Here is a 19381-nt window from a genome sequence, read left to right on the forward strand (position 1 = left end):
TTACACAGGTACCTCCAGGGGAATTGACCCTACCTATGTTGCCTTCTCCTCCACAAAAAAAAATGCTGGAAATGAGGCAAGAACAATTTTTCTTTGTTAAATCTGTGTCTCTCAGAACACTCTTTTTTCATATTGTAAAACATTCTTTGAAATATTTGCTTTTGTGTCAATAACATGTGGTCAATTGGGGCAAAACGGTTAAATTTAGAATGCATCAAAAAGCCTGCTCTTTAAAATGTGTGCTTCTGTTTAACATTATGATTAACAGCGGAAGCTCCCCAGTTCCTTCAAATAACCTGTTTTCTGCAAACGGACAAAGCCTGGAAGTCCAACACAGGTAAGAAGAATAATGCTGTCAACATTTACCAATCTAGTTATCCTAGACATTTTGAATGGGGATCCATTCCCCCAAATGAGCAACCACGGCTCCAGTTCAAAGGACCCTGAGAAATCCAGTGTAATCAGAGATTCCCTACATTCAGGCCTTGTCATTTATTTTAGCTGAATGAGACTTTCCTTCCAGGGATACAAAATATAAAACCAAATCCCATATTGAATAGTGGACCTGACACACAGTTGTTACTGGTTTGATGTTTCTGTTTTATTTCTGCATGATAAACAAGAGCTGCGTGTTCTGGCATTTGGGTGACAAGAAGATCCACTCATGCCTATGGAAGTAGCCAGCAGCTGTCAAAAAGCACCATACATTTGGTCCTCAGGCCCAATTTAAATGTGATGCAGGCCGCAGGTAGCAACTTAATGTGTAGATGTGGAGCATTCCACATGCATCCCATCACATTTAAAAGCCCTTAATTACATTTGCTGGTCCATTTGCATGTAGCAGTAGCTCCTGGGTGCTGACCACCTTGAGTTAGCAAATCACACATGCACATTATGTTTTAAAACTTAATGGGGAGAGTGTGGAATGCTTGCACAAGTAAGAACTTACCTGTGACTCTCATGTGTAAACTAGACCTTAAGATTGCAGGTTATTTGATAGTGAAATCAGATTGCCCAGTTACTCCTGCTGAGTGTGTATGTGTGTGTGCATTAATTGTTGCCTTTCTCACTTTAAGGGCGCCTCAGAAAAAAATATCAAGTAGTCTTGAAGACTTGCAAAGTGAATCCCTGGAAAAGGTTGGCTCAGAAATCTTCACTTTGCCTAATAATTGTGGATTGCATGTAGAAAATTCTTAACAGCTGAGTCATTCCACTCTGTTCTTTTCTGAATTTTGACATTGGTCTGTGCAACACCAAAACCAGTCAGTATTCTACCACAGCAGTTATTACTGCTGGTGTATTCTGACCAATATATCTATGCAATACAAGTCAAAGTCTACCCAAATTAAATTCTGCTTAACCCTCAAATTGCACTCAGTTTGAAGGTGGCCATTACTTGTTGTTATTATTCCTATTATTATTATTAAAAACTGTCACCTTCAAACTGATGCATCAATCTAATAGTATTCAGAAGGAATGTGGCTAACCCAGAACTACGTCCGGTGTTTCTTCAGCATGTTTAATGTGAGTTTTTCATTTTATGTTTGTAGTCTGTTTTGTAATGTTGTATATGGCAAATGAATGAAGGTCTAGCTTCTCTAGTTATTCCAGAATTCAGAGGTCTATTTTCTCCTTCTTCATCATATTCTGGGTATTTATTGGGTATATAATTTGGATGTGCAAACACTAGAATTTACGGAGATATATCAATCTATATATCACAAATTTTTATCTAAGGGTGCCAAGTCTACCACTTGGCTCAAGAGTACAAACCATTATGTACTTGAGCAAAGAATTTCAGCTTCTGCCTAGAAACTGCACATCCTTCGAACCTGTCAATAACTGTGCACTTTGTGTTAATTATTGCAAGTATTTAAACAGTTTTCATATATAAAACAAACAAGTATTTTATATGCCAAAAATTGAAAGCGCTTCCTTAGACACAGTGGGACATATCCCTCTGAGTCCTACATGAGGTCATGTCCATTAATTTCAATAGGTTTACTCTGAAGAGGACTAACATTGGAGGCAACCCTGTACACACTGCCTGTAGAAAACAATGAAACCAATTCTATTAGCCTCTGTAGAAGCTGTATTTGAGATGTATTTATAAATTTAGAAGGGATGAGACACGCAGTAATGTCAGGTCGACATAGTGCTCTATACTGAGGAGAAAATAAATCTGCTATTTTTCTCACTGGGGATCACTAGAAATTAGACTAAAAATGTCACATTCCATTTGACACTAACATTTTGTTTGTTACTTTCTCTCCCTCACATTTCCTGCAACTTCATAGCATGTAGATGCGAAACCAGTAGAACGTGATGTAGCACAAGAGGTATATTAACTCCATTTTAACATCTACTTAACATAATCATCATTTTATGTTGTGGTTCTTCTCTTCTTTGTTTTCCCCATGAATGCCTCTCTGTGAGATTTAATATGCTGATAAGTTTGAGCAAACTAGTTAAGCTTCAACTTTTTCGTCTTCAGTTATAAGCATGCTGGATGGGGGCGGCTGGATGAAGGCACATGCCAGTGCGATTGATATGATGATGCCATTCCTTGCTTTCCCACAAAAGCAGCGCCATGAATTCCCCATGGCTTCAAAGAAAACAAGTGCTGTTCATGTGCTGCAAAGAGTGTGGGGGAGAAAGTTTTGTGTGCTTGGAGATGATGGAGGCAATTGTGAGCCTAGGGGTGTGCTTAGCTCCAGGCCCAATAGGTGGCGGTATTTATTTCATGCAAGAATATCAAAAGTGATTCAGAAAATGGCACCACACAAGAATAAAACAGTATAGAAAGGAGAGCATGCATTCTGTTGGTGACCCACAAAACAGTTAAACAAGTTGATGTACTTGCTAATGTCTTCACCTTTCTGGATTTTGCAATTCACAAACGTTTCCTACTCAGTAGCATCATTCAGAACAGGGCCACACCTTGCCTCCTTTCCCCAATTGTTACCTCAAATGACCACGACAAGAGCAATCTGATGTGAAAAGCTACTCATTTCCCTGGGAATCTGTGTGCATAAATTGGGGGACGTTCCACCGAAACCTGATCCCACCATGGAAAACTATGTATTGTCCCAGCACTGATTCTTCAGAAAAGCTAAAAAGTTTGCTTCTGATTGAAATGAATATTGTGAACTTTAGGTGGGGAAATACTGAGTTGTTGTTGTTTTTTTAAAAAAAATGTTTTTACAAAAACACAGAATAAGCCATTCGTGAAAAGCAGCAAATACCAGACCTTGCCAGGGAAGCTTCCTCGACCTGCACACAACGGTGATACTGGGGTATACAGTACTCCTTCTCCAAGTACGTGCCGTGTGAATGGCAACGGAGACAACAACACACAGAGCCTGAGTACGTACTTCAGGGAGGAGAACAATAAATGCATGCCTTCGTGTGATATGCAGCTTGGGTTTTAGCTTCTTAATAGCAGTCAGTCAGTCAATTTTATTGTATATAGCCAAAGGCCTTTACAATGGACGACAGAGAATTAAAGGAAAACTTTCATATAAAATCATACAACCTAACCTGCAGCAGTTTACAACATAAAAGAAATTAACAACATTAAAATGTAAGATTGGAGTGCATTCACATAGCTGGAATGGAGCTTCTTGGCTGCCAGCACAAATTAGGCTTCCTGGTGTGTAATATATAGATGTTTATCTGCTATTAATTCAACTGTCACTTCCTGTGCAGATTGACCTGGAAGCCAGTTAAGAATTGGCGATATAAATTTCCTCTGGGCGTTGTATACAGGGGGCAAATCAGCAGGGAGTGTGTAATGTCCTCTGCCTGAATGCATCCATATATACATTTGCGATCCATATGGGGAATTCCCCAATCTCTCCCCTCTAAATATGCTGAGGGCATCTGTCGGAATTTTAATTCTACAAAGGCCCTCCATAGTTGTGGGAAGGTCAGTGTCTCAAGGTGATTGGTCTTAAAGTTGGAGGTACCAAGTAGAGTAGCGGGCGGCAATGATGGATATTCTGTCTTGGTTGGCATCCTGATCAAAAATCCAATTTCTAAGGTCATGTGGGCTGTGGGCTAAAGGCTAAGTAGTTATCCATTTGAAGACTATAAACCCTAAGCTTATTTTGGCGCTTTTGTGCCCAGCCCCCTGTCCTTAGTTGCTCTAACCAGCAGAGCTTAGCAGAGGCGGAGCTTCATGCTCTGGCGGGGGGGGGGTGAGAGCAGGCGGGGCGGAGCTGGTGCACATCCTGGGGGTGGGGCGCACCGCCTGTGGGGGCAGGGCACCCAGCACAGGCAGGGGGCAGCTGCGATGGCACCCTGCTGGGATCGCGCTGCCGGGGGCGGTGTGCTCCTCCTGCACTCCTCTTCCTCCACCAGTGGAGCTAGTAAGAGTGTGTTCCTCGAAGGCGTTTAGCCTGGGCCACTATCTCAGATAGGCTAGATCAATTCTGGCTGCTAGCGAGAGGATGCCCAACTCAGCTCTGACATGGGCTGCCAATGTCCCGCAAGAAAGCCCCAAATCTGCCTATAGGACCTCTATTTCAGATTTAATACCAATTCCCCATATTTCAGGCCCGTAGAGCATTTGGACGATGATTTTTAGAGACAAGGATCTTAAAAGCTGGATTGATTAACTACCCACCCTTTGAATGAAAGAACCTATATAGCTGCCCAGTTGAATGGCCAGATATTAGCTTAATTGCTTCCAGATGGGGTTTCCATGATGACTTACCATCGATAAGTAATCCTAGATATTTCAATCTGGGTACTTGCTTCAGGGTGTGACCATTTAGAGTCCACCTGGACTTGGTAGTCCTCTTGCCAAATAGTGATCTTGATTTTCTAGTAGTTAATTTTTAGATGCTCTTTTTTACACAGCTGTCCAAATTTAACCAGCATCCTTCTAAGCACATAGTATGATGCTTCCAGGACTTTACTGAATTAAAGGAGGAAATCTGTTTCCACCTACTACAAGGTGGAAAGTTGGATTTCCAAGTAGCTTAGACCCCAGGACTCTGCTTGGTCATGTTTAAGGTGAGCCATTACAACAACTGGGATGTACAGAGTATGGAATTTTGTTCACCCCTGCAAAGACTACTGTTAGACAGTTTGCAGGGGGGACTGAAATTCCATATGCCGAATGCTCTGTGGGCATAGCTTCATCTAGGCTAGCAGCTACCATGCTTGGCAAAGCTGTGTAAAGGGAAAACCTGTCCCTAAGCATGTCTGCTTAGGACTAAGCTCCATTAAATACAGTGGAACATCAGATAATGGACCTTGCACATCTGTCTGCAACCATTACCTTTTGATATTGGAGTCCCTGAAAGAAGTAGACTACATGCATATGTCTGCTGCTTTAATTACAGAGTGTTAAGATGCCCCTTTTAAATATCCTAGACAATTTAAAATATTAAGTAATAGTTTCAAACCCTAGACTTCCCTGGGGAAAGCAAAGTTCTCTGGCTGCTCTCTATAAATCAAGCTGGTAAGTGAGTCTAAAGCAGAGTTTTGTTTTTTGTAAAAAGAAACATCAGCTACATATTACTGGGATTTATTTTGCGTTTAAGTGGGAACAACCTGCATTTTATTCTTATTTTCTTTTTCACTTAGGAGTGTTCCATATGGAAAGCAATTTTTTAAAACTGCATAATACATTGTGGATCCTTTTTCAAAAAAAAAATCACTGGTCTCACTGTAGAATATTTTGAACTATAGACAGCAGGCCCCCAAATTTTGGATTTCATCTGCTTTGTTACTTTTGCTTCCTGTCAATTTTTTATTTCCTGCTTTTGGCTTTTGGCTTTCTTTGCTTTTCTGTAACTTTCCTTTGCTTGAATTTCCCATCGTCTTTGCTTCTTCATGTGGCTTTCTGGTTCTTGGAATGATTGAAGATCGCATCAGGAGTGTCAGTGCACCAATATTAGGTATCGTACACCTAGTCAATGCGCAGCTTTTAAGCTAGCAATGAATTGGGGGGGGTGCCCCCCATTACTTCTTGATTGCAAATATGAACTGCACATAGTGGACTGTCCAGAATCTTGATTTTTTTACACTGAAAGGGAAGAGCCCAATTTAGTTCCTAGTAAATGAAATGTAGGCAGACAGTGCTAGACTTCAATCTCTGAACTAGAACAGAGATTCAATCTAGTGGTTGATTCTAATTGATGCTAGACATCTATTGCTTTGGAAGCAAAATTCATATATTGGAAAGGGGGAATTTAATGTGGCTCCTTATTTAACCATTTTTTTAAATACAAAAACCTTCCTAATGAATTTATTTTGGCAACAATGTTTTAATGTAAAGGTACAGGGACCCCTGACCATTAGGTCCATTCATGTCCGACTCTGGGGTTGCGGCGCTCATCTCGTGTTACTGGCCGAGGGAGCCGGCATACAACTTCCGGGCCATGTGGCCAGCATGACTAAACCGCTTCTGGCGAACCAGAACAACGCACGGAAATGCCATTTACCTTACCACTGGAGTGGTGCCTATTTATCTACTTGCACTTTGACGTGCTTTCAAACTGCTAGGTTGGCAGGAGCAAGGATCGAGCAACGGGAGCTCACCCCATTGTGGGGATTCGAACCGCCGCTGACCTGATCAGCAAGCCCTAGGCTCTGTGGTTTAACCCACAGTGCCACCCGTGTCCCATGTTTTAACATAGGCACCCACAATCATCTTAGAAATTCAGCTGCCATAGTTTTTTCAGAAGGATGTAATTTTCAATCCTGTATTCATACTACAAATAGGGTGAATGTTACTAATTGGTAGTTTATTGGTAAACCTGACAATTTTATAATGTGATTGCAGAAATCTTTAGCCAGTTCTTCCAGTCTTTATATGTTTTGATACATTACGGGGAAGAAGTCCTCTAACTAGTAATAAAAAATGCAGTGTCTAAATCTGAGAAGAATCACAGACATTATTTCAGGAATGTTGCCAAGTAAAATCAGAGGTACTTAGCCCTTTATGATTTAAGATGTTTGGGGGATTATGAATTTTTTGTGAAGTGTTTCCTTCTGCATTTTATACCATGGCTTCATAAATCTCAATGGCATTTGTCAATCACAGGGGACTCTGACAATATGGATGGTACGATGAATTCAGATGACCTTTCACCTTTGTCATCGGGAACAGACTCTGGTGCACAGTCTCCATTATCTCCAGAAAATAAAAGAAGTCCAAGAGGAATAAAGAAAATATGGGGAAAGTAAGTTTTTTCAATCTTCTGTATTTTTTTTTAATGCCACTTCAGAGACTTAACTAGAAGCATCCCTGTTATCTTGAAAGTTCTTGTGTTTTTATGTTAAAGCTGCACCTTGCATTTTGATGTCTAGCAACTTCCTGTTTTGAATCTTTCCCAAAAAGAATACGCAGGACCCAGTCTGGAAATTTCCCAGGAGATGATCTGGGCTTGGTTGAATTTCGAAGAGGTGGCCTCCGTGCAACAGCTGGACCTAGATTGTCTCGGTCAAAGGACACCAAGGGACAGAAGAGGTAAAGGCTGAGTTCATGCTTTTTGTTTTGTCCTTGTGGATTATTGCATAATGAAACTCTTTTTGTAAACTGATTTGAGGTTTTATTAAAATCAAGTAGTGCTTTGTGAAGTCCTACAAAGAATTTTGTAGAGTTCTGTGGACTGTTTTCAGCAAAATTGCACTGTCGAGCAAATATCCCCCCTCCCCCCATTCATAGAGCAGTGGGGAAAGCGTACCTCCAATTCCAGGAGAAAGTCTGAGCTATTTGCTTCGAAACCTTTGACTTCTTACTAGTAGATGGCCCATTGTTGGACATTGTCTGTCTACTGCAGGAATGCTTGAAAGCAGTGTCTGGGGCAGGGCCAGGTTTTTCTGCCTTTCCGTTCCACACTGTATCTTATTACCTTGTCCCTATGACATTCAGTGGGAATCACTGCGAATGGAGGTTTTGTATATTTGCTTTTGTTGCTTCCAAGTCACTGATGAATGCTTTCTTCAGCATTTGCAACAAGACTACATTGTGTGGCACAATGTAGCCTAACTGCTGTTGTGCCATGAGCATCAATACACTTGCCAACTTTCATGTCAACCAAATTTCCTCATTTAGCCTTGGCACAGTGACAAAAAAAGAGGGGTTTTCTAATCAGAATGGAGCAGAGTGCACCATCCATTAAGTGATTTATATTTCCAATGTTACTACTGATCAAAGGCAAATGATACCTAGTGACATTTAATGATTCAGTATAACTGTAAACAAAAGTCAGCTTCAAGGGGGCGTGAGTCTCTCTCTCAATCTTCCTTGCCCATCAATAACCATAGATGATGATTATTAATTTGTAGCCTGCCCATCTGGCTGGGTTGCCGCAGCCACTCTGGGAGGCTTCCAGCATATATAAAAACATAATAAAGCGTCAAACATTAAAAGCTTCCCTAGAAAGGGCTGCCTTCAGATGTCTTCTAAAGGTTGTATACTGTAGTTACTTAATTATTGTGAAAGTGAGCCTGGCGATTCAAGTGCAAAGTGGTTTGCCATTTGTTGCATGAAGCAGTCATACTGTTACACTAATATGAACCTCCATTCTTTATCTGTGCTTCCTAGTGATCATAACGCCCCATTTGCCCAATGGGGCACTGAACGAGTTTGTAACTGGCTTGAAGACTTCGGTCTCGGGCAGTATGTCATTTTTGCACGACAATGGGTGACATCTGGCCACACCCTCTTAACAGCAACACCGCAGGATATGGAAAAGGTAAGAAATCTAGAATGACAATGGTACCATTCTGAGAGAAGTCAGAGCAGCCAAGTTTCCCCCCCCCAAAAAAAAAAGTTAGACCACTGATCCATCCTCATTCACATACAGAGTGTGGAAGATGGGGGTTTGGATCCCACCCTTAAGTGTTCGAGAATTTAAGCTGACATCCTCACATTGAAAGCGGTGGTTGTGATCCAGAGGTGCACATACTGCAGATTCTAATATGCATCATGTTTCATTGAATAATTGCTCTTTCAATAGCTCCCCTTCAATAGCAACAATTTTCTGACTCCCTTGAGGTTTAAATTTCCACAAAATAACCTCTAGAAAGTCTTAGAAATATAGCAGGTAGTTGCAAGAGCACACTCTCTCTTTTGGGACAAAATGTGTCTTCCATCCGTCCAAGTGCCAAGTTGGCAGAACTGTTTTAATTTTCATTATTACTATACTTTGCAGGAACTAGGAATAAAGCAACCTCTGCACAGGAAGAAATTGGTTTTGGCAGTTAAAGCTATCAATACAAAACAAGATGATAAGTCAGCTCAGCTTGATCATATCTGGGTGACTCGTAAGTATTTTAAGTGGTAAAAATGAAATGAAAGAGCTTTTTCACCCACTTTGCATTTTGTAAAATCTGTTTTGGTTTAGTTTCAGGGTGAAGGGAGGCGGGGATGAAAAGCTCATATTTCATCTTCAAAAACTTTCGGTATACTATTATCAGGATACAGGGACTCAGAATTGGAGTTTTGTTTTTCATTTTATCAGTAAATTCCAGGAATTTACATTAGGGTTATATTGCTTTGTAACACCTGTTAACACTATTAATGCCAGTCTTCATATTTAAGTGGCTGTTTTAATTGCAAAACTCGAAAAGATGAACATATATGGTGAGAAATGGAACTCAGAGGTTATAGAAGGGGCAGGAAAGGTACCATTTATTCTCTAAATAAAAAAGGACTTTGGAAAAGATTTTTATATTATACCGTGGACTCTTTGTGTTCCGTAGGGTGGCTTGATGATATTGGCTTACCTCAATATAAAGATCAGTTTCACGAATCGAGAGTTGATGGCAGGATGCTGCAATATTTAACTGTGGTAAGAAGCCTTGGCCTTTCATAATTTGTGCATAGAAAGAGCCTTTTCTTCTGCTCAAATAAAAGTTGGGGAGGGGGAGGATCCTCACACTGGAATTACAGTTTTACATTTGGATTTTAACAAATTGTGTTCCCAATTTGTTTTTAAATGTATAAAGTCTAATTTCAAAATCATAAAACATAACACTTCTGTTTCTGGACCAGTAAGAATTTGTAGCCCATGATTTGCCCTCAAGGAACTTTGTGAAGAAGTTGTCTTTTCAGACCCTTTCCAGACAAATAGCATCTGGAATACAGAAGACTGAAAAGGTTGGGAATTGGGCAAGTTTCTGCCAACCTGGCTAGGACTGAAATGCAGCAGGTCCAAGCCCTCAACATCTTAAAATGGGGCTGTGTCCTATTGGTCACTTGCATACTGAGGCACTGTACCAAATCAAAAAGAACCCCCCCCCCCAGAAAATCTTGGAGGGAAACAGTCTGTGGGCAAAATCAGGGAAGCTCTAAGTGAGTGAGTGGTGTGCCCTTTTCCCTGAGTTACTGGAAGGGGCTCTGTAGGTTTTGGCAACCATAAAAGTCAAGGCAGCGATCTGGTTCATATCGTGCCCCCCAACCAAAACACAGGTTTCAGTTGAGCCATATTCAGGATCTTTGAAGGCTGTGGTGAAGGGTGTGCATGCTTGTTCCACCCCCATTCCTACTCATGAGTTGGAGGGTGACTGTTTGAAGCAAGGAAGCCTCTTGTACTTGTGGAAGCTTCTGTGTGCTGGATAACCAAGAAAAATCTGGGTCACATGGAGAATCTGCACAAGCAGAAGTGGGTTCCTTGCTTCAGATAGTTGCCCTCCAACTTGAAGAAAGTATGAGATGGAGGAAGACCATTCAGTTCCCACAGCTCGGCCCCTATGTGTTGCTTTTCCCAGTTCCTGAATACCTTAAGAAGACAACTAGAACATACCATGTGGGTTGGATCTCAAGTTCTGATCTGCTCAACTCATTGCAGAATGAACTGTTGTTTGTTGACATGGCTTGCCACTTGTGTTCTTTTGCAGAATGACCTCCTTTTCCTCAAAGTCACAAGCCAGTTGCATCATCTCAGCATTAAGTGTGCCATTCACGTGCTCCATGTGAATGGTTTCAACCCTCACTGCCTACGGAGGAGGCCAGCAGACGAGGTGAGAAAGAAATCATCCCTGTTACCAGGGATTTCCTTCCTAGAATAAACCTTGTTTATCCACCTTCTCTCTCCCTCCACCTCCCCAAAAAGGAGCTGGTTCTCTTCTGGGGTGAAATACATGTCAAACTTTGCATATCCCTACCAAGCCAGAAATAATTTAGTGAGAGTGTTGTATGGGAGGAAAGACAAAGTGCTGCATTTATTGAATGCACTTTAGAAGACCTTTTGTGCATGTTCACATGCAAACACGCTTTGGCAGACTTGTACATTAACACATACTCTGCAGAGGTATATTACTAGGGACAGTTGTCTGACTGCTAGATGTTAAATAGGAGAAGGAAGAAGTGTTGTTCTACCCCGGGGGTCTGCAACCTGCGGCTCCGGAGCCGCATGCGGCTCTTTTGCACCTTTGCCGCGGCTCCGGGCAGGGCCGGTGCGTTTAGCGCCGAAATGTAGGGGGTGCTGCGCCGCGCTGCTGGCCCGCCTGTGCCCACCCACTTCTCTACCTTGCCGGCGGCTGTGCTGCTCATGCGTGCCTCGTTTCATGCCAGCGCAGGCGCAGCAGCAGACCGCAGCAGCTTCCCTCCTTGGCGCCTGTCCTGGCGCTTGTGTTTGGCTGCTGCTGGTGGAGCTGCTGGCTGCTGCGATTCAACGAGGCGCGACGACTCGACGAGGTAAGGAGGCAGCTGCGGGCTGGGCCAGGGGCAGCGGGCGGCGGGCGAGGGGGAAGCCCTCTTTTTAAAAAGTGGAAGGGCCCGGCTCCAGGACACGTGGCAGTCTGGGAAGGAAAAGGAAGCCCGGCTGTTCAGCTAAGGGCGGCCCAACGGGATGAGATGGGCGTGGGAAAAAGCTCAGGGGACGACCAGTCCTGGGCTCTGTTTCGGGGGCGCGCAGGAGACTTCCCTTAAGCAGCGTGGCGAAAGGGGCCCGAGCATGGGCATACCGACGGGGGGGCAGGAGGGGGCAGTGGCCCCCCCTAGAAGCCCCCTGCCCCCCTAGAAGCGGGAGTCCCATGGACTGAAAGAAGGGTTTTATCCATTCTGAAGGAATGTTTTCCCGCGCCTGCAGGCGGGACATGATCAGCCCCCTACTTCAGCCCCTCTCAGCTGCCTTGCCCAGCCCCTCTGCTGGCCAATAGTGATTGGGGCAGTGTGCATGCTGTGTGCTTTTGCATAAGTTTGCTAAACTTTTAGGGTTGCATTTGACTATGGGGCAGAAGTATTCTGGGGGGTTGGATTTCCCCTTCTAGATTTGCCCCTGCAGCGTCAGGCGTTCGGGTGGTTCCTTTAATACAGTGCTTGTTGTTTGGCTGGGGGGGGAGCGTTTCGTGATATTTTGCCATTTTGCCTTCATTACCTGCTCTTCATTACCTGTCTAAATTGTGCTATGAGCTTCTGGGTGTTTATATTTTTGTGGGCCGCAATGGTTTTGCGGCTCCCAGTTTTTTTTTCTCTTCGGAAACGGGTCCAAGTGGCTCTTTTTGTCTTAAAGGTTGCAGACCCCTTTTCTACCCAGATAGATGCAGAGTTCCTGCCCCAACAGATGCTGCCTCCTACCCCAGATTTTGCACTCTTTCCCCCAACTATCAGGAGATAAATTTATCTTCACAGGCTATCACCAAAGGGTCACAGAGACATTCACCTTCTAAACCAGTGTCTGAGCATGTGTGCTGATTCTGAGGGACAGACGATAAAGGGCCTGAGGGCTAGTTCTTAATAGTTCTCAGGAGATGAGTTGTGTGTGTTCAGCCACTTTTGTTTTGCAGCGTTGGCATGCTAAGCTTGTGACTAAGCTGGCAGTGCCTCTTGTTTCTTTCCTGGCAGCAGAGAGTCCTTTTCTAAGCTAAGCATTCATTACTCACTCCCATCATTTGCAATTCATTCCTATGACAGAGTGGCCCCAGTGGTTTTTGTTTGACAATTGTAGAAACGTAAGGGCAGTTTGTAAAGAAAATGCATCTAATACGATGCTCCCGCCCCTGTCTATCCTTGGGTGCCCCTGCCCACCCACATTGACTCGAGGGTGTCAGGCGAACTCCCAAGAACAGCATGCAGGGGGAGGAGAGTGAAGAATGTTGCCCTGATGGAATGGTCACCTTATTGCAACATTGAATTCCTCATATAGTTCGTACTTAGAAGCTTGGCTGGACCCATTGAAGGCCCTTTTAAAGAAAGGCTATAATGAGTACACACCTCATTTAACTTACTGAAATGCATTACTTTCTGAGCAAAACTCAGCAACGTTGCAGGTTTGGGGGGGATTATTGGCTGCAAAGGAGGAATTGTTTTAACAGCTATTTTCAAGCAAACAGATAGAAATAGTAAATGGACTTGTCGTTTCTGTATCTTAACCGTGTGTGTGCATGTATGTCTGTATCTTTTCTCAACACAGAATAACATTTCACCTTCCGAAGTAGTTCAGTGGTCCAATCACAGAGTAATGGAATGGCTCAGATCAGTAGATCTGGCAGAATATGCACCGAACCTTCGAGGAAGTGGAGTTCATGGTGGCCTTATTGTAAGAAACCAGATATTGCCTTTTGCTTCTTGTGTGTGTTTCCCTAAGCATTTTTCTCTTTTTTTGGTACTATATGCTGTGAGCTGAACAAAATGAGAGTATCGTTTGCTGTGGCAGGAAATGTATTCATTGATTAGTTTTAAGCCATTTGACAACATATAAATTACATTTTATAAACTGTTGTCATAGCTAAAAAGCTTAGTCCCCAACTCTTTGCCATTTAATATGTTGATCTGTGAAGCAGAAATTAGAGAGCGGAAATTACTTTCAAATCAGCAACTGATAAAGTGTCAGCTGAACCTCTCAATGGATGGGTGCTGTAACAGGTGCATGCTGGGCAGGACAAATTGTCTTTCAATACAGAACTTCCTTCGCAACATTGCAAAAGTCAGATGGCTTAGATTGAAGACCAGCAATGGCAGGGGGGGATTAAAAGTAATGATGCTCTTGACAGCAGGTCATATGGGGAATATTTTTGGATTCTTAGCTGTCTAAGGCAAAATAAGCACTACTATATTCTTTGCTAGCGTGCTGATTTCTAAAAGACAGCTCATGAAACCATCACAGTACTCAAGGTATACTCAGCTATATTGAGTTTATTTGCTATGGCTGATGAGAAAAACAGCACGTTGGGCACGTTTGCCTTACCTGGAGATCCATATATGTTCAAATGCATGCTCTGGCTTGCACAATTACTTCATCATTTCAATGAGGTGGTAAATCTCTGTGTGCAATTGGAAGAGTACAACATTCTCCCGCCTCTGTTGGAATAAATTAGAAGGGATAATTACAGACAGCAAATTCTGTAATTTCCCAGAATGCACTGCTCTTTCCTCATCATGCAGATCCCTTTCTAAACTCCACCTTGTCATAATGGTGTTATTATTTGTAGCCTGCTCGTCTGACTGGGTTTCCCCAGCCACTCTGTGCGGCTTCCAACAAAAATAAAACGTCAAACATTAAAAGCTCCCCTATATAGACTGCCTTCGGGTGTCTTCTAAAAGTTGTGTCGTTCTTTATCTCCTTGACATCTGATGGGAGGACGTTCCACAGGGAGGGCACCACTACCAAGAAGGCCCTCTGCCTGGTTCCCTGTAACTTCACTTCTCGCCTTGATGCCTGTAGAGCAGAGCTAGCCAACATGATGCTTTCCCGATGTTGCATTGGCCATGCTGACTGGGGCTGATCAGAGTTGGAGTCTAGCAACATCAGGAGGCCACCGGTTGCCCACCCCTGATCCAGAGCATGCAGTCCAACAACATATGGAGAGATTAGAATGGAGAAGCTAAGCCATTCTTGCTTAAGTGTGTATGTGCATGTATTCATCTCTTGTTCGTCTGCCTTTCCCTTCCTTTTCTTCTGCATTGTTTTGTTACATTTAGATTATAAGATCCATGAGGTCCAATGCCCTTGCTTTCCCTTTGATTTTCCCCAATAATATCTTTATCTGGATGGTAGGTTCCCACGAGCAGAATTCTACTTGTGAGATGCTCCTTCTGGGTGGATGTGGAGAATATGATTTCAAGTGTCCAATGCAGCCCCCTCTGTGCGCCCTCCACCCCCAAAGTGCTCTGGAGGTTTGGGGGCCTTTCAGAACTGTGTGGGAATGGGGCAAAGAACTGCAAACTTCATTTCCCCACACCTCCTTCCATGATTATGATCAAGTTCCCTTCCATTCACAAAAAGGCCACTCAGGATCCAGGCAAATATTATGAACATACCGTGGTCACATGGAAATGTATTGTGCATACTAACCTGTAGATCAGGAACTGCAGGTTCTGTGCATGGTTGTGCCTATAATCACCCTATACTGATTTTTGTTGAGAGTCTTAAACTGGTGCTACTGAAAATCACAAATGAATGTTCTGTTAATTTTATACAGCTGATGATTGCAAACAAATGAGGAGCTGCTGCTTTCTCTCTGCAATGCCAGGAAGCATTCCAAAGGCTGCAGAGAAGGGCTGAAGCGCTCAGATAATTCAAAGCAGCCTTCCTAATGCTCAGTTGCTTAGGGGCCATGTATAAACGCAGCATTTGTGTTATTTTTCCTGACAGATCCTTGAACCTCGTTTTAATGGTGATGCCCTGGCAATGCTTCTCAACATTCCACCGCAAAAAACGCTGCTAAGACGCCACTTAACCACTAATTTCAACGTGCTAATTGGACCAGAGGCACAGCAAGAAAAAAGAGAAATATTGGAATCTACAGCCTATGCGCCTCTGACTACCACTGCTAAAGTTCGGGTAGGCCACATGGGAAAACAATAACAACCACAACCACAGGGTTGTATTAAGTGGAGTGTTAAACAGAGTATTTTGTATCAGTGCAAGGAAATTTCTTTGTGCAATGAAATATTCTCTGCCCCCTAAATCTGTTGTGGGTAAAGTTTTAGCAGAAGACACAGTCAGTTGCTTTCATTTTATTAGGTTGTTCGTGGTTTGCTTGTTGCAGTGTATACATGTTTTTAATCATTATAACATAAAAATGATGAGAGAGTGTGTGTGTGTGTGTTCTGGGTCCCCCCCTAACCTTCCAGAGCAGATTTGGTGATGGCACAGACTGTGTATGGAAGTGGGGAAGAACCCCCTTGTGCTAGCACTAATCCTTGGTGCAGCACAAAAAGTTGCCTACAATTTCCTACTTTGCAAATTTACAAGCCAGTCTTGGGAAGAGTTGAGTTGTAGTGAGTGTTCTTAATTTCTCAGCAGCAGATTATATATCTGTACACCACAACCTGTTTCAGCAACTGTTATGGCTTACCCCAAAGAATCCTGATAAGTCTCACTTGGTGAGGATGCTGGGATGCTTTTAAGTCTGTAGTACATATACAACCATGAGACTGAAGCGCATAGCTCCTGGCTTCCACACATTGACCTGTCAGATCATTACCTGTTGTGTATTTTTTAATAATAATAATAATAATAATAATAATAATAATACTTAGTTTATCTGCTGAAATTTTTAATTAAGATTGCAAACCTATAGTTATAATACCATTACATATTTAGTGGGATCTGTTCTTGCAAACATTTTGCTGAAAGCAGCACACTCCCTTATTATGGAGAAGTTTGCTTGCTTTTTTAGAAGTCATGGGGAAGCAGTTGTTCAGGGAAGTAGCCCTTCGCATGCATTGATCCAAGACCAGCCCACCCATGAGGCAAAGTGAGTTGACTGCCTCAGGCAGCAGGATTCACTGGGGCAGCTGATCCCAATGTCAATCTTTCTCTCCCCTCCTTTTTCCAGGCTTCCCTGGTGTGGAGGGTGGCATCACTTTGGGGTCTGCCTCAGGTGACAAAATGCCTTGGTCTGGGCCCTGCATTCTGTGTTTCTCTGAAATGAGGAGTGTATGCAGGGATGGGGAATCTGTGGCCCTCCAGATGATGATGGACTCCCAGTTCTTATCAGACCAGCAATCAGGGTGTTGGGAGCTGGAGCTCAAAGTGTTCTGTAGGTCTACAGGTTCCCCATCCCTAGTTTAACGGCTGCAAATCTGGGCCAGCAAACACACAGATGGAGCATTCTTCACAGCTCTGTATTAAGTATTGCCTTGACCTGAAACAGCTTCAATTAATTGAAACAGCAGTTCCTAATACAGTCATACTTCGGAAGTTGAATGGAATCCGTTCGACTTCCAGAACGTTTGGAAACCAAGGCGCAGCTTCCAGTTGGCTACAGGAAGCTCCTGCAGCCAATCAGAACCTGCATCAGACATTCAGGTTCCAAAGAACGTTTGCAAACCGGAACACACACTGTTTGCGGCGTTCGGGAGCCAAAACGTTCAAGTCACGAGGCGTTTGACTTCCAAGGTATGGCTGTACTATACTAATAATGTACTGTCCTGTGATCTTTGGATGAAGGATGGTGATGATGGTGGGGGTGATTACTAGTACTATGTTTCTCTGATGTTGTGCTCTTCCTCCCCCTTCACCCCACCCTGCTTCTCATTCTCATTAGCCAAAGAAACTTGGATTTTCACATTTTGGAAACTTAAGAAAAAAGAAATTTGATGAATCTACGGATTACATTTGCCCTATGGATACCAGCCCAAGTACCACCAACGGTACTCAGAGGAGCTACGGCGCCTACAAAGTGCATAATGCCCTCCCTGACAAAGAATTAGACAAACTGGACCAGGTGGGCCAAGCGGACTGATGTCACTCACCTTCCATCCTCTTCATGCATTCCAAAGCTTTACAAATAACCTTTTGTTTCAGTTTAACCTAAAATGCATAATGCATCTGCATGGATTTAATGAATGTATTGGGATGAGGCTTGAAGAATCTGATACTTAAAATGCCATCTGAATTATTTTCCATTTGCAACCACTGTGTCATCCTACCCACCTTCTTGAGCCCTTTTTCAGGAATGCAAAAAGCTTTACACAACAGTCATAGTTGAAGTACAGGCATCCAAAAGCCCCAATCCAGCAAGGGTGCTGTGCCTGCACTGCTGCTGCAGGGCCATATGTTTATACATATATTCTGTAGGCGCTACACAGAGATGTTTTTAACTTTTTTATATTAGCTTTATATTGTAAGCAGTTGTAAAGATGTGTCTATTTTATTCCGAATAGTACAACTGGATTGTATATTTTTAATAAGACATGCTTATTTCATCTGTGCAGTGTCTGCACCACACTGAATGTATATGATATGTTATTAAAGGAGCTAACGATATATCTATAAAAAAGAATGAACAAACAACTTTATCAAACAAAACAATAAAAGTAACGCATTTGCGGGGAAATGTCCCAACTTCTCACGTTGTGATTATTGTGACGGAATCATGCTTAAAACTTAGTTTTTGAAGAGGTTATCCAAATTGCCGCCCTATTGGTAATACTGAGAAGTGTGTGTAAAGTAATTTTTAAAAACCTGAAAAATGGAGCAGCTGGAGCTTGTGAGCTTTCTGCAAGGTACAACAGCCTGGTGTAACTTCCGTGGATTCTGGTTTCCAAGTCAGAAACAGAATCAGAAAAATGGTCGTGCAGTAGATCGAAAAGACTAATTGTCGAAAGTTGATTTTTTAAATTGTTATATGCATGATTCATTACATCTAACACATTTCATTATTCCGTCATTTAAAATGTAATTTATTATTTTGTTTTATCTAATGCAAGCAATTTTATCATTATCCATTTGTCCTACAATCCTAAGCAGCCTTAGAACAGGTAGGAAGGAGATGTGCATGTAATCAGAACTGTTTTGTGTGCTTTCATCTCTTAGCTGTTTTTTCTTCTTCTTTCTTTTCAGTTTTGCTTCCCAGCCAAGCTCCTTAAAAAGCTTACAATTAAAATAACACACCCGGCAAACAATACCTCCCACTTCTCCTTAGCTTCAGGCTAAGGACAGGAGTTTGAAATGCAGCATTGAAATACTGTACTTATTTCAGAATGGGTTATTTATACATGATCATCTTTGCATCTCCTAAACAGGAGCCAATCAACCAATGTGATTGTCATTTTCATGTTCAGCACCTTGAAATTGGGTATTTTCCTTTGAGAGGTATTTTGTGCACTGTACAATGTTGCTGGTGGGCATTTGCTCTGCAGATGTGTTGCTGAGTAACATACATGTACTGTACCTTAATATTTTCTTTCTTTTTAAAATTTATTGGTTTTCAAAGTGTCAGTGGTTCCTTTCATACACAATAGATCTGTTGCGCAAATGAAGGCTCCCCTGCATTTGGGTGTAAGCACTGCATATGCAAAGGCAGGTGTGAAGAGAAACCCATGTGGGCTAGGCAATTCTTTGTGGCATCAAACACATGGAATTGTTGATTAAAGAAACAAATTTGGTTGGATTCCACCAGTCGTCACCCCCCCCACACACACACACACACACATAATATGCAGGTTTTGCAGATCACATTTTTTAGG

The 19381-nt window shown here is 42.6% G+C and overlaps 1 protein-coding gene across 11 annotated transcripts in view; it reads left to right on the forward strand.

The window, feature by feature from the left end:
- Nucleotides 1-19381, forward strand: part of PPFIBP2 (PPFIA binding protein 2) — a 109977-nt gene that overhangs the window by 88405 nt on the left and 2191 nt on the right. For 10 of the 11 annotated variants that reach the window (XM_033151935.1, XM_033151945.1, XM_033151916.1 and 7 more), the window contains 15 exons: nucleotides 9-76; nucleotides 269-337; nucleotides 1077-1137; nucleotides 2298-2339; nucleotides 3216-3366; nucleotides 5877-5909; nucleotides 7058-7196; nucleotides 7355-7483; nucleotides 8564-8714; nucleotides 9174-9285; nucleotides 9724-9812; nucleotides 10861-10983; nucleotides 13377-13502; nucleotides 15558-15746; nucleotides 17458-17637. In XM_033151935.1, the coding sequence (XP_033007826.1) occupies nucleotides 9-76; nucleotides 269-337; nucleotides 1077-1137; nucleotides 2298-2339; nucleotides 3216-3366; nucleotides 5877-5909; nucleotides 7058-7196; nucleotides 7355-7483; nucleotides 8564-8714; nucleotides 9174-9285; nucleotides 9724-9812; nucleotides 10861-10983; nucleotides 13377-13502; nucleotides 15558-15746; nucleotides 17458-17637 (1662 nt within the window). The remainder of the gene's footprint in view (nucleotides 1-8; nucleotides 77-268; nucleotides 338-1076; nucleotides 1138-2297; nucleotides 2340-3215; nucleotides 3367-5876; nucleotides 5910-7057; nucleotides 7197-7354; nucleotides 7484-8563; nucleotides 8715-9173; nucleotides 9286-9723; nucleotides 9813-10860; nucleotides 10984-13376; nucleotides 13503-15557; nucleotides 15747-17457; nucleotides 17638-19381) is intronic. The other variant, XM_033151927.1, reaches the window with a different exon arrangement.

This window comes from Lacerta agilis, chromosome 1 (assembly GCF_009819535.1).
Source record: "Lacerta agilis isolate rLacAgi1 chromosome 1, rLacAgi1.pri, whole genome shotgun sequence".
Classification (NCBI taxonomy): Eukaryota; Metazoa; Chordata; class Lepidosauria; order Squamata; family Lacertidae; genus Lacerta; species Lacerta agilis.